Source organism: Lepidochelys kempii, chromosome 2 (assembly GCF_965140265.1).
Source record: "Lepidochelys kempii isolate rLepKem1 chromosome 2, rLepKem1.hap2, whole genome shotgun sequence".
NCBI classification, from domain to species: Eukaryota; Metazoa; Chordata; order Testudines; family Cheloniidae; genus Lepidochelys; species Lepidochelys kempii.
In genome coordinates, this window is record NC_133257.1 from 205,901,734 (window position 1) to 205,915,567 (window position 13,834).

Consider the following 13,834-nt stretch of genomic DNA (forward strand, 5'->3'; position numbering starts at 1 on the left):
TGAGCAAGCTGGAGATTTTTAATGGAATGGATCTTCATTCCTTGATGAAGAGAGTTGAAGTATTCCAGCCTAGATATTAAAAATCTATGGATCATTTTGGCTAGATCTGTCTCCAATAGGATTGGAGACTTTTTCTTCTGGCCAACTGCAGATGATAGTGAATATTTTTTTCTCCTGTAGTTTTTTGGGTCTCCAAATGCTGTGTGGCAGGTCAGATGAAACTATTTGAATGCAGACTTATGGGATTGTTATGGATAGAGTTGCCAACCCTCCAGGACTGGCCTGGAGTTTCCCAGAATCAGCATCGATCTCCCAGTGACTATTGAAAGCAATCCAGGAGATTTTAATAGGATATTTTAAAAAAATGACATTTCATTACGTTGGGGAAAAAAAGTCTTCTGGAATAGTTTCAGTCAGAGTTGACAACCCTAGACAATATTGCCATGTTGACTTTCAAAGTCCTACATAGAATTGGTCCTGGTTACCTGAAAGATCATCTCTGCCCTCCCGACTGCGATCTCCTACAACAGTTATATTCCATTGGAACAGCGAAATCATTGACTGATAAGGAGTATGCAGAGGTGGATTATGGTATTGTGGGGCCCTGTGCCAGAGCAAGTGGGGGCCCCTCCCCACCCCTTCCGCCTGCAGTGTTCCCCCCACCCCCAAGCCTCCCCAGCGCTCCTGCTGGGGTAATGGGGTTGGAATGCGGGGGCTTGCCCTGCTCCACCTGTGCGGCGCTCCTGCTGGGGAGCAAGGTCAGGGTGCGGGGGCTTCCTGCCAGAAGAAATAAAAATCATTAACCTTGCGCAAAGTTAAAAGCAACAGCCACCTCATCTTCACTCAAGCCTTCCCCTCTTTCTCATGAATTGGTTGAAAACACACAACAAACAAAACACTCTCAAGTAACCTCTCACCCCTGCCAAGTCTGCCTCTTGGTGGCAGAGAAGGAAGAATGTGCCACATACTGCTCTCCACAGCCACCTGACTCCACTGCAATCATCTCCCCTTTCCTACTTCTATTTCCTGTCTTATTCTATGCACTTTGCATCTCCCTCTCAGCACCAAGCTGCCACGTACCCTCTCTCTTCTCCATGCCTGCCTTTAATATGCACGTAGGGTGACCAGATGGCAAATGTGAAAAATCGGGATGGGTTGGGGAGAAATCGGTGCCAATATAGGAAAAAGCCCAAAATACTGGAACTGTCCCTATAAAATTGGGACATCTGGTCACTCTATATGCATGTCTTCCTTCAAACCCTAATCTTCCCACCCTAGGGTGACCAGACAGAAAATGTGAAAAATCAGGACAGGGCGTAAGGAGTAATAGAAGCCTATATAAGAAAAAGACCCAAAATCGGGATTGTCCCTATAAAATCAGGACATCTGGTCACCCTATCCCACCTTTCCTCTGACTTCCCTCCCAACACATACTTAAAAAAAAATTAGGGAACTAACCAGGCCCTGCACCTTACTTTGATGTTCAGGGCTGTGGCTTTCTACTGCCTTCTTCCCATCTCCCTGCCTACTGACTGTAAACTCTTTGGGGGGCAGGGACCGGGCCTCATTATCCTTCTAAAGAGCCTGGTGTGTTGCTGACGCTGCATTGACAACTTCCCTGTGCCTTAGCACCTCTGAGGGGAGGACTTTCCCGGTGGGCAGAGAAAGGCTCAGGGTTCCCATCCTGCTGGACTAGGGGAGGTTTAGTCCTTTCATAACCATTTGTTTCATAGGGACCTAATCTGTGCTAAACCCTGATTAGTGCCTTTGGCAGGTTTCTAAATACAGCTAGAAGGGGCCAGTTTACTTCAACTCCTCCGAACCCCCCCTCCCCGCTTTAAATTAAAACCACAGCTCTTTATCTGCTGCCCATGTCTTTACTTAGCGCTCCTAATGACAGGTTTCAGAGGAACAGCCGTGTTAGTCTGTATTCGCAAAAAGAAAAGGAGTACTTGTGGCACCTTAGAGACTAACCAGTTTATTTGAGCATAAGCTTTCGTGAGCTACAGCTCACTTCATCAGATGCATAGTGTGGAAAATACAGAAGATGTTTGTTTTTATACACACAAATCATGAAAAAATGGGTGTTTATCACTACAAAAGGTTTTCTCTCCCCCCACCCCACTCTCCTGCTGGTAATAGCCTATGTAAAGTGATCACTCTCCTTACAATGTGTATGATAATCAAGGTGGGCCAGGAAGATCACCGATGGATTGTAGTTTCCTCAGGAAGTCAGTGGTGTCTCAAAGGTAGCTGGTAGTGCTGGTAGCGTAGGGCCTGAGGAGGGAGTCTACATAGCCAGACAATCCTGGCTACCTTCGAGACACCACTGACTTCCTGGGGAAACTACAATCCATCGGTGATCTTCCTGATAACACCATCCTGGCCACTATGGATGTAGAAGCCTTCTACACCAACATTCCACACAAAGATGGACTACAAGCCGTCAAGAACACTATCCCCGATAATGTCACGGCTAACCTGGTGGCTGAACTTTGTGACTTTGTCCTTACCCATAACTATTTTACATTTGGGGACAATGTATATCTTCAAATCAGCGGCACTCCTATGGGTACCTGCATGGCCCCACAGTATGCCAACATTTTATGGCTGACTTAGAACAACGCTTCCTCAGCTCTCGTCCCCTAACGCCCCTACTCTACTTGCGCTATATTGATGACATCTTCATCATCTGGACCCATGGAAAAGAAGCTCTTGAGGAATTCCACCATGATTTCAACAATTTCCATCCCACCATCAACCTCAGCCTGGAACAGTCCACACAAGAGATCCACTTCCTGGACACTACAATGCTAATAAACGATGGTCACATAAACGCCACCCTATACTGGAAACCTACTGACCGCTATTCCTACCTACATGCCTCCAGCTTTCACCCTGACCACACCACATGATCCATTGTCTACAGCCAAGCTCTGCGATACAACCGCATTTGCTCCAACCCCTCAGACAGAGACAAACACCTACAAGATCTCTATCAAGCATTCTTACAACTACAATACCCACCTGCGGAAGTGAAGAAACAGATTGATAGAGCCAGAAGAGTTCCCAGAAGTCACCTACTACAGGACAGGCCTAACAAAGAAAATAACAGAACGCCACTAGCCGTCACCTTCAGCCCCAACTAAAACCCCTCCAATGCATTATCAAGGATCTACAACCTATCCTGAAGGATGACCCAACACTCTCACAAATCTTGGGAGACAGGCCAGTCCTTGCCTACAGACAGCCCCCCATCCTGAAGTGAATACTCACCAGCAACCACATACCACACAACAGAACCACTAACCCAGGAACCTATCCTTGCAACAAAGCCCGTTGCCAACTGTGCCCACATATCTATTCAGGGGACACCATCACAGGGCCTAATAACATCAGCCACACTATCAGAGGCTCGTTCACCTGCACATCCACCAATGTGATATATGCCATCATGTGCCAGCAATGCCCCTCTGCCATGTACATTGGTCAAACTGGACAGTCTCTACGTAGAAGAATAAATGGACACAAATCAGATGTCAAGAATTATAACATTCATAAACTAGTCGGAGAACACTTCAATCTGTTCTGTGACAATCTTCAATCTTCAATCTGTGACACTCTGGTCACGCGATTACAGACATGAAAGTTGCGATATTAGGACAGAAAAACTTCAAATCCAGACTCCAGCGAGAGACTGCTGAATTGGAATTCATTTGCAAATTGGATACAATTAACTTAGGCTTGAATAGAGACTGGGAGTGGCTAAGTTATTATGCAAGGTAACCTATTTCCCCTTGTTTTCCTAAGCCCCCCCCCCCCCCTCAGACATTCTTGTTAAACCCTGGATTTGTGCTGGAAATGGCCCACCTTGATTATCATACACATTGTAAACAGAGTGATCACTTTACATAAGCTATTCCCAACAGGAGAGTGGGGTGGGGGGAGAGAAAACCTTTTGTAGTGATAAACATCCATTTTTTCATGATTTGTGTGTATAAAAACAAACATCTTCTGTATTTTCCACAGTATGCATCCGATGAAGTGAGCTGTAGCTCAGGAAAGCTCATGCTCAAATAAACTGGTTAGTCTCTAAGGTGCCACAAGTCCTCCTTTTCTTTTAGCGCTCCTACAGCGGCAGGGGAGCGGGGGGGCAGAGAGGCGCGAGCGGCGGGCGGGTGGGAGCCTGGGGGGGAGGGGCCGAAGAGGCGCGAGGGTCGGGCGGTTGGGAGCCTGGGGGGGAGGGGCCGAAGAGGCGCGAGCGGCGGGCGGGTGGGAGCCTGGGGGGGAGGGGCCGAAGAGGCGCGAGGGTCGGGCGGTTGGGAGCCTGGGGGGGAGGGGCCGAAGAGGCGCGAGCGGCGGGCGGGTGGGAGCCTGGCGGGGAGGGGCCGAAGAGGCGCGAGGGGTGGGCGGGTGGGAGCCTGGGGGGAGGGGGCGGGGCGAAGAGGCGGACAGAGGGCGGGAAGAGGAGCAGCGCGGGCGGGGCCATGGCTCCGGCGCTCCAAGAAAGGGGCGCGCGCCCCGCCGCGTCCTGGTTTAGCCTCTTATCCTCGCTGCTGCCCTTGTTCCCTCTCCCCCCCCTTGGCGAGGTCCGGGCTCTGCATCCGCTCCGCCAGCCCCGCTCCCCGGGGAGGGGAAGGGGGAGCAAAGTGTGGGAAGTCCGAGTTTCCGCTCCGTTTTCTCGGCAAGTTTCCGCGCTGGTCTTTCCCCTGCTCTCCCCCCTCACTCCGCCCCGTCCGTGCCAGAGCCGAGAGGAGCGGGGGTCCCCCAGGACGACCCAAACTCTTTCGCCTGCACGCGGGACCCGTCCCGAGGCCCCCCCCCCACCCCTCCGGGCCGGGAGAGCGGCCGGCGCGGGGCTGAGCGGCTGGAGCAGCAGCAGCTTCAACGGAGCCTCCGGCCAGCGAGGCGGGCTCGAGAGGGGCTGCGGCGGCGGCGGCTGCTGCCCGGGGATCCCGAGTCCAGCTACCGCCCCCCCTGCTCAGCCGGTGCAACAAGTAGCGCCGGTCCCTTGTCCCGCAGAGCGGAGGAGGGGCCGAGTAGCAGCCGCTGGGAAGGGGGGTGGGATGCTGGAGAGACACAAAGCCGGCGGGGGAAGCAGCCCGCCGCAGCTCCTCCCGGGATGGGGACGCCTCGCAGGCTCGGCTTGATGCTGCTGCCGTGGTTGGTTTGTGACTGCCTCTCCCTCCTCTTGCTGCTTCCCTCCGTGGAGTCCATGTGCCCGGAGCCATGCGACTGCCAGCTGCAGCAGCACCTCCTGTGCACCAACCGGGGGCTGCGGGCGGTGCCCAAAACCGCCGACCCCCAGGGCATCCTGACTTACAGCCTGGGGGGCAACTTCATCGCCAACATCTCTGCCTTCGACTTCCACCACCTGGCGGGGCTACAGCGCCTGGACCTGCAGTACAACCGCATCCGCTGGCTGCACCCCAAGGCCTTTGAGCGTCTGACGCTGCTGGAGGAGCTCTACCTGGGCAACAACCAGCTGGTGGCACTGGCGCCGGGCACCCTCCGCCCGCTGGCCAAGCTACGCATCCTCTACATGAATGCTAATGAGATTGGCCGTCTGAGCACTGCCTCCTTCACCGGCCTGGGCAGCCTGGTCAAGCTGCGGCTGGACGGCAACGCCCTGGCCTCGCTGGGCGAAGCCACCTTCTCAGGGTTGCCCAACCTGCTCTACTTGCACCTGGAGTCCAACCACATCCGCTGGCTGAGCCGTGGCGCCTTCACTGGCCTGGCCAAACTGCGCTTCCTTGACCTGTCTGGAAACCAGCAGAGTTCGCTGCGTCACCCAGAGACCTTTGGGCCACTGGGCTCGCTAAGCACACTGCTCCTCTCTGGCAACAGCCTGCAGCAGCTGGGTGGGGGCCTCTTTCAGCACCTGCCCAGCCTGGCCAAGCTCTCACTCAGCGGCAACCGGCTAGCTCAGCTGGCGCCAGATGCTTTCGCTGGGCTGGGGGCACTGAAGGAGCTGCGACTGGATGGGAACCTGCTGAGTCACCTGCCTGCCACCTTGCTGGAGCCGCTGCGCAGCCTGGAAGCGTTGGACCTGAGCCGCAATGTGCTGGCTGCCCTGCACCCTGCCGCTTTTGGCCCCCTGCCCAAGTTGCGGGAGCTCAGCCTACGCGACAACGCACTGGCTGTGCTGCCAGGAGAGCTCTTCACCTCTAGCCTGGCTCTTCAGCACCTAGAACTGGACGGCAACGCCTGGAGCTGTGACTGCCGCCTGAGGGGCCTGAAGCGGTGGCTGGGCACACGGCACTCACAGGGTCGGCTGCTCACTGTCTTTGTGCAGTGCCGCCTGCCACCTGCCCTGGCCGGCAAGTACCTCGACTACCTCCAGGACGCACAGCTGCTGCCGCCCGATGGCACCGACTGCCACAGCGGGGCCTCCCCATCTCCCTCCCCGCCACCTGCAACAGGGCAACGGCCCAGGGAGCAACAGTGGCAGCTGATTCTGGCCCCTGAGGGGATTGGGGGCAACAGCAGCCGCAGCCCAGCCCAAGGGGGACCCAGATCCCTGCCCTCTGCCTCCACCATGCGCCTGCTGGGAGTTCAGGAGGGGCCTGCTCTGGGCCGAGGCAGCGGGAGAGCTGAGCCCACCCCTGCTACCTCCCTACCCGACCAGCTGGGCAGCTCCAGGCCATCTCTGCCTCTGGCCGGCCCTGCATGGCCTCGGCGGGCGAGGAAGCACCACCTAGCCTCCTCTGCGGCTGGGGCCCCACTGGTATCTGACCCCTGCGACTTCAACAAGCTCTTCCTGTGCAACCTGTCAGTAGAGGCGGTCAGCACTAGCTCGGTGACCGTGCGCTGGTGGGTGCGGCCTCACCGCAGTCCCCGCCTGCTGGGGCCCGTGCGCTTCAGGCTCCTCTTCGACCGCTTTGGGGCCGCCGTCAAGTTCCAGCGCTTTGTCTACCTAGCGGAGTGGAGCGAGCCAGCCGCCACCCTCCGGGAGCTGCGCCCTGACACCCCTTACCTGGTCTGTGTGGAGGGGGTGCTGGGTGGCCGCGTCTGCCCGGTGGCTCCCCGAGACCACTGTGTGGGGCTGGTCACCCTGCCCAACGGGGGCACAGCTGGCGGCCCAGACCAGCAGCTCCTCACACTGGTATTGCTGGCGGTGAATGCGCTGCTGCTCTTCGTGGCCCTGGCGGCCTGGGTATCCCGCCTGGTGCGGAGGAAAATACAGGGGCGGCGGCAGGCAGCACCGGTGCACGTGCGGCAGATGTACTCAACCCGCCGGCCGCTCCGCTCCATGGGCACTGGCGTCTCTGCCGACTTTTCTGGCTTCCAGTCCCACCGCCCACCCCGTGGCGCTGTGGCTTGTGCCCTCAGTGAGACTGACCTCATCGAGTTCCCCTGCGAGCGCTTTGCTGACAGCAGCAGTGCCCGGCGCGGGGACGACCACCTGCTGCAGCAGCGATTCGCTGACTAGCAGTGTGGCCCGTGGAAACTGCAACTCCCAGCTGGCCCCATGCTGGCATCACGGTTCAGCAGGGCGGGCTGGGAGTTGTAGTTCCCCCCCTCCCCGCTGTCTCCTCAGTGAGGGCGGCGCTATGTGGAATTTAAGGCTGTTGCCAAGCAGAGTGGGAGTGGGTTGAGATGGGGCACCCTGAGTAAGACCTAGGAGCTCCATGTGGGTGAGTCTAACCGATGGGACCCAAGCTTGTTACGTAATTCCATCACTGCAGTCTCAAAATATCAGTGTTCCTTTCTGCAGGTAGGAGGGGGCTGGAGTTCTCCTTGTGGGCACATCCCAGTTACCAGGAGGGGTTATGTGAGGTTGGGTTTGGTCTGGCACATTTATTATAAAGAAATCCGTAAAAATATTAGTACTTTCTTGAAGATTAAAAAAAATCACTAACCTAAGGAAGTAACTCTGCATTTTAAAATAATTGCTGTCTAGAGCGGAAGAGTATCTGAGCTAATGCACATAGCAGCAGGGGTGGAGTCTGTCGTCAGAGCCAGCAGTTTATGTATTGTATCTTTCAGGATAATCTTCTTGCACTGTGTTTAAGAAGGTCCAGGTTACCTTTCACTAGTCAAACAAATAATCCAAATAGCTGATGTGATACAAGAAGTATGTTTGAAATTTACTGAACACTGAGTTTTTAAACCCATCATCACTTCCTAGGCATATTGTTGAAATAAGACTTTTACGAACAGCATCAATACTGAATTCTGCAACATGCAAGTAATCTGAACAGTATGGAATATGGAGCGTTTGAATGATGCGGGTGTTTTCACTCAAATAGAACGCAAGACAACTGTGTGTTTGTGTGTGTGTTTTATATCTTTTTAAATAAAAAACAGTAATGCAATTGATTTTAGTCTTGCAGGAATATATTGCTGACACCACTAGGGAAAACTAACAGAAGTTTTGTAACATGTTTACAGGGAATTATTTCAAAATTGTGTTTTAAATACTGTTTGGTACTTCTACACTTTAATGTGTTTTTTAGTTGTCTGGGTACATGGTTGGTTGGTCAGTGGATCACTGACTTTCAAATAATCCATCTTTGTAGCTACCTGAGTTCATACTAAGGTGAATTATTGATTGATAAGTAGCATAGATGCATTCCTTCTTTAACAATAATAGGTGGAGGATGTTTCAGAAATGTGAAACAAACTTATGCCAATAAGTAATTCTCTTGGTTTTACTGTACTAAAATTAGTTTTATATGTACTTGTACCTTCACTGTGAAATCCATTAATTTTTTTATGTTACTCTGTGTTTCTCAGTGTTTTGCTCAGCCAACTGAGTAATGATAAAGTTAAATCTTTATCTTGAGTTAATCTCTTGCAGTAGTATATTACTTTTATTTGAATGCATTTTTGTTTTCTGAGTAGTGTTAGTCATTTTATGATCGGCTGCTCTCTACTTTCTGGGAGTTTTACTTCCCTATGTGCTTCTGCCACTATTAAACGTGGTGGTTTAGTTTACATTAGTTCTTTTTGTGTGGTCTAGAAATGGGCTAATTTAAAAAAAGTCCAAACTGTGGTTACAGTTATATGCAGATATTTTAGAAGGAGTTCAATATGTTTTTGAGACCATTGATGTTACTTCTGCTCCTATTCATTTTACCTAGAGCCTCAAATGAACTCTTGAGGAACTGAATGGCTCATGAGTTTGATGATCTATGGAGGCATCGGTCTCTGTCACTGGTTCACATTTGACCTAGGTTGGTGCTGACCAGAAAGTTTTTGTTTATGGTCTGATGGTTGTTTGGTAGCCTAAATTAAGTCATGTGGTGGTGTCTGCTTTTTAATGAACAAATATTTACAAAAGACACCATAGTAATTAGTATCTTTGTTGGGAGTCCAGTGACTGAATGGGAACGAGCCTTTTATGCCCTGGAGATGGCTTCTTAATATTAGGGTCCAAATACAGTGAAGAGGGAGTGTTAGGAGAATTTGTCTTAACCCTTATCAGTTATGTGCAGAGAGTATTTCAAAGTGAATATTGATCCTATTGAATTCAATAGGAATTTTTCTACTGATTTCAGTGGGGTTAGGATTTCACCCTCAGTCTAAAGTTTCATGAGCTGCATCTTTCAGGGACAAAATCTTGAAGTCCATATGCAGGAAAATTTTCACTTTCAATCACTAAGATGTAGGACTGAATGAAATTTGGATTGAAGAAATGCAGGATCAGTCCTTAAATTGAGTTAATTTTGTAAGTGTCTTAAACTCTTGTCTTGTTTACTTTCAAATATCTATATAGCTATGGGTCCCATGTGATTAAGTGATTATCAGTGAACAACACCATTGTTATTGCTAGAAATTAATGGGGATTGCATAGCATTAAACTGTATATCACACTTAGTTTAGCTCTGTCACTGGATATTCTTCTAATAGAAGATGCATACATGCTGTACACAATTATGATCAGTTATGTCAATAAACCCATTTGCTAAAAGAAAAGCAGTGTCTCCAGATTGATTTTAAAATGATACAGTATAAAATACACAGTTTGGTTTTATTAGTTTATAACTGTTTTTACATTACCCAAGGCTGCACCTTGTCTGTTACTTCATTCCTTTCATATTTTCTCAACATATTTTTCCAATATACCATACTTTTGTTCTGGTTATAGTATGTTGGGTTAGTCTAGGATGATTTTGGCTTAAAGCAAAGTACTTTAATATCTGTAAAGAAACACTTTATGTATGCCAAGGATGCAAGTATTGATAATTTTACTGGTTAGAGGTTTTCCTGGGTTGGTACAGACCATCTTGCACCTCTGCCAATTATGTATTATCAGATCAGTGTACAAGGGGTCATCTCGAATGTTGATATCTCGTGAACTGTTAGGGTTAACAACAAATACTTTTACTGTTGGGGAACTATGGGTCCCAGCTTCACAGGGGTAGAAGGCATTTATTTATATGACTGGCTGATCCTATTGGACCCTAAAATACTTGTCATTCAATTTTGTTTGTTGTTCTTGAATTCTGATAATGGCCCGTCCCAAAGAATTGCTAGAGATATTAATGAATGGTTCATATCGTCTAAAATTCTGGCATTATATAAATCTGTATTAATCAGTCTTTAATTTTGGAAGTTCATGTCAAAGCCATAATGGAAGTCATGGTAAAAAATCAAGATGGTTAGCAGAATGATACGGGTGATTTTTAAAGTCTAATGTTTCTTAACTTTGGGCTGGAAACAGGTTAGCAGAGCCATACAAATTCTTTCAGGATCAGTAAACATTTTTGTGCCATGGGTCTGGACTAACACCTGGGGAGGAATGTCAGTTCCTGAATTATGGGACTGTTATTACATAGTTCTTGTTTCACCAGTAAAATAATAGCATTTCCATCTGCCTTTTATTTCCCCCGCTGCAGTTCTTCTCTAAAACCGGAGAATGTAAAATAGAACATTCTAACTTAATTGATCTGTTATCAATCTATATTCAGAGTTGTATCTGCTTCTTTTAGTGACAAAAATAAATTTTGATTGACCTTTGCTATTCTTCGCCCTGCAGGAACCCACAAAACTCAGAGAGAGTAAGCTGGATGTTATTCCTACTTGCCTATAAATCATCAGAATTGTTTAAAAAGTTCCAACTACAGATGAAATCAGTTACCACTATGTAAAGTCATTGACTATAACAGGTATCGCAAATGCATCATGGAGGGCACAGTCTGAAAGGAATAGGTTTGTATAGATGTAACTGAGAACCTGATTTGTCCTGTTAAACTGATATTGCAGGAAACAACCACAACCGAGTTTGACTTTTGGAGCCTAGGTTGAGTTTGCTGGGCTGGCAGAAAATAATACCTTTACTTGTATACTGAGGTCAGTGTGATACAGAAATTGAGACACTATAGACACGGAATCCCACAATGCCATTTGTAGAGTGACTTCAGAGTAGAAACATAGTTTAAACTATTAAAGAGATCTTCATAAATCTCCTCATTCCTGTCCCCCTAAAAAGCCCAATAAATAAACCCAAGGTTTATCTCCCTAAATCATGTCATTTGCAGTTTCATCAGCATAACCTTTTAAATTATTGATTATGATCAAAGTTAAATAAAGTAGGTGCAGTGGGTCAGTATCAGCATGTTAATAGGATTAATAAGAAGTCAGCTTTACACTTTAGGTTACAATAGATTCACCCACACAATTTCATATATATCCAGTGTGTTTGCAACAGATGTAATGGGTGAAGGGGCAGGTAGGAGGAAAGCTACCCAGTTTACCTGTTCAAACATCTAGCGGCACACAAAATTCAGGGTTTGTCTGCACAGTGGAAAAAGTCTTGTTTGTGGGGTAGATGGAGCTGCTTGAAAAACGTGGCCTGCAAAGTTGGCAAAAAGCAACAACACCCAAATCTTGAACAAATATGCATTAACACACATTAACATTTATTCTTTGTTTGGACATCTATTTTGAGAAGAGTTGCTGCAGATGAAATGGTGATCTATAATTCGTTATGTATCTTAATTGAGTGAATAAATGTAAGGCCCCATTCTGCATACCTTTTGAATGCAGAGATTTTGTTATTTTTCTTGTACCATAAATATAACATAGTTTTGTCAGAATGTCCCTAGACACAATTTTTTTTTACTGCTGTTTGTTTTTCTCAAATGTTTATTTTTCTCAGGCATGCACATTAATTCCTATAGAAGAAAAGTCTGTTGTCTTTGAATTGCTTACGTTCATGGACAATTACATCATAAATGTATTGCTATAACTATGCCTTGAGATCTTTTATCAAAACAAATCTGTCATTTGTCTTTACAAAAAAGCTATAAAAAATTTCAGAATGTGATTGGTCCAGTATGAGTAAATAATCATTGGAAGAAAACTGCCTTAAAGTATGTGAAAACATTAACAAACTTCTTGATAAAGTAGGTTTTGGAGTGAATTGGTGAAAATATCCAGTATGATATCATTTTATAGGCCTTAGGCATTGATAAGCCAATTTTATTACCAGTTGTGGAGGAGTGCCTGGTGTCAGAACTGGTCAGAACTGAAAATGACTAATTCAGGGTAGACACATGCCAAACTGGTGATTATTCTAATGTTAAGAGTTCACCCAGCCACTACCAAGATAAGGCCAGTATGTATCACCATACTGGTTAACAAGAAGCAAAAAACAGTCTCCTTAGGCATTCCAGCTCCTATCACCACGCAGACATCAGTTTATGATGAGAGGTTACTGAAAAACAGATTAATCATATATAAAGTTCTTCCAATCAGTCACTTCCGCAGGTCAATATATAACTCAGATCTTACCCCAAAATTGTGCTTGTAGCTAATCCTTTAGTAACTAAAAACAACGAGGAGTCCTTGTGGCATGATCATGCCCAAATAGATGTTAGTCTCTAAGGTGGCACAAGGACTCCTTATTGTTTTTGCTGATACAGACTAACACAGCTACCACTCTGAAACTATACAAACTAAAAGTTTTATTAGTAAAAGGAGAGTTATTAAATGGTTAAGGAATCATATACGTTACGATTGATTTTCTGAGTTTGCAGGTCCGAATGATAGCAGTGATGTTAAGTCTGCTAGGTTGGCATAAGTTTCTCTGGTTCACCCAGCAGGTTGGGGGTCATTCAGTAACTTTGTTCAAAGCTTTCCTAGATAATCCCAGTTCAGAGAGGAGAAGCAGGAATGAAGACAAAGCAAGTGATGTCACCGCTTGCAAGTTAAATCCCAGCTCATGCGCCTGGAAAGTTCCTTGCCAGTATGGAGTCTGGGCTTACGTGTGCATGGAAAGTTACTAGTAAAAGATGGAGACTTCAATCACATGGCCTCATCACATGTCCTTGCATGCTTTGCTGAATCATAGAGGTAGCCATTGGCTCCATGCTGTCTGAGATGTCCTCAGGAAGGGCTCATGAAGAGCTGATTCCCTTCAATGGCCCATCACCATATGGATGGCCTATATACCAGTGAGAGCTAGTCTGAATGTAAATTTGTCTGGGGGGGTGTCATCCAGGAACAACACATGTCTGAGATACAAATACAGAGCAAATGTTCATAACTTCAGATATAAAGATAATACATGCATGTAAACATGATTATCATATTTAGCAGATTACACTTTTCCATTGACAGTTTACATGACATACTCTTATCAGATTTAGTGAAATGGTGCAACAATAATGATACATTAGTGATTGTAACAGTAGTGTACACTTGGTTATCATTCTTTTTATAAAGCATCACACCAATTACTATGGTAATTATGTGTAGTATGTTTATAGGGTAGAAATAAATCAGTAGTCATGTTTTTTCCATTGTAATATATATTTGGTTCTTTTACTTTAATCAATTCAGATATATTTTAAAGAGAACTAATGGTCTGCTTACAAACAAAACC

The 13,834-nt window shown here is 47.3% G+C and overlaps 1 protein-coding gene across 1 annotated transcript; it reads left to right on the top strand.

Annotated features, from left to right (window-relative positions):
* Positions 1–4,497: 4,497 nt before the first annotated feature.
* On the top strand, positions 4,498–11,071 carry TRIL (TLR4 interactor with leucine rich repeats). Its single transcript, XM_073333611.1, has 2 exons — positions 4,498–7,637; positions 10,985–11,071. Exon 1 carries the CDS (start codon positions 5,123–5,125, stop codon positions 7,430–7,432), a length of 2,310 nt encoding a protein of 769 aa, XP_073189712.1. The 5' UTR covers positions 4,498–5,122; the 3' UTR covers positions 7,433–7,637; positions 10,985–11,071.
* The last annotated feature ends 2,763 nt before the right edge of the window (positions 11,072–13,834 follow it).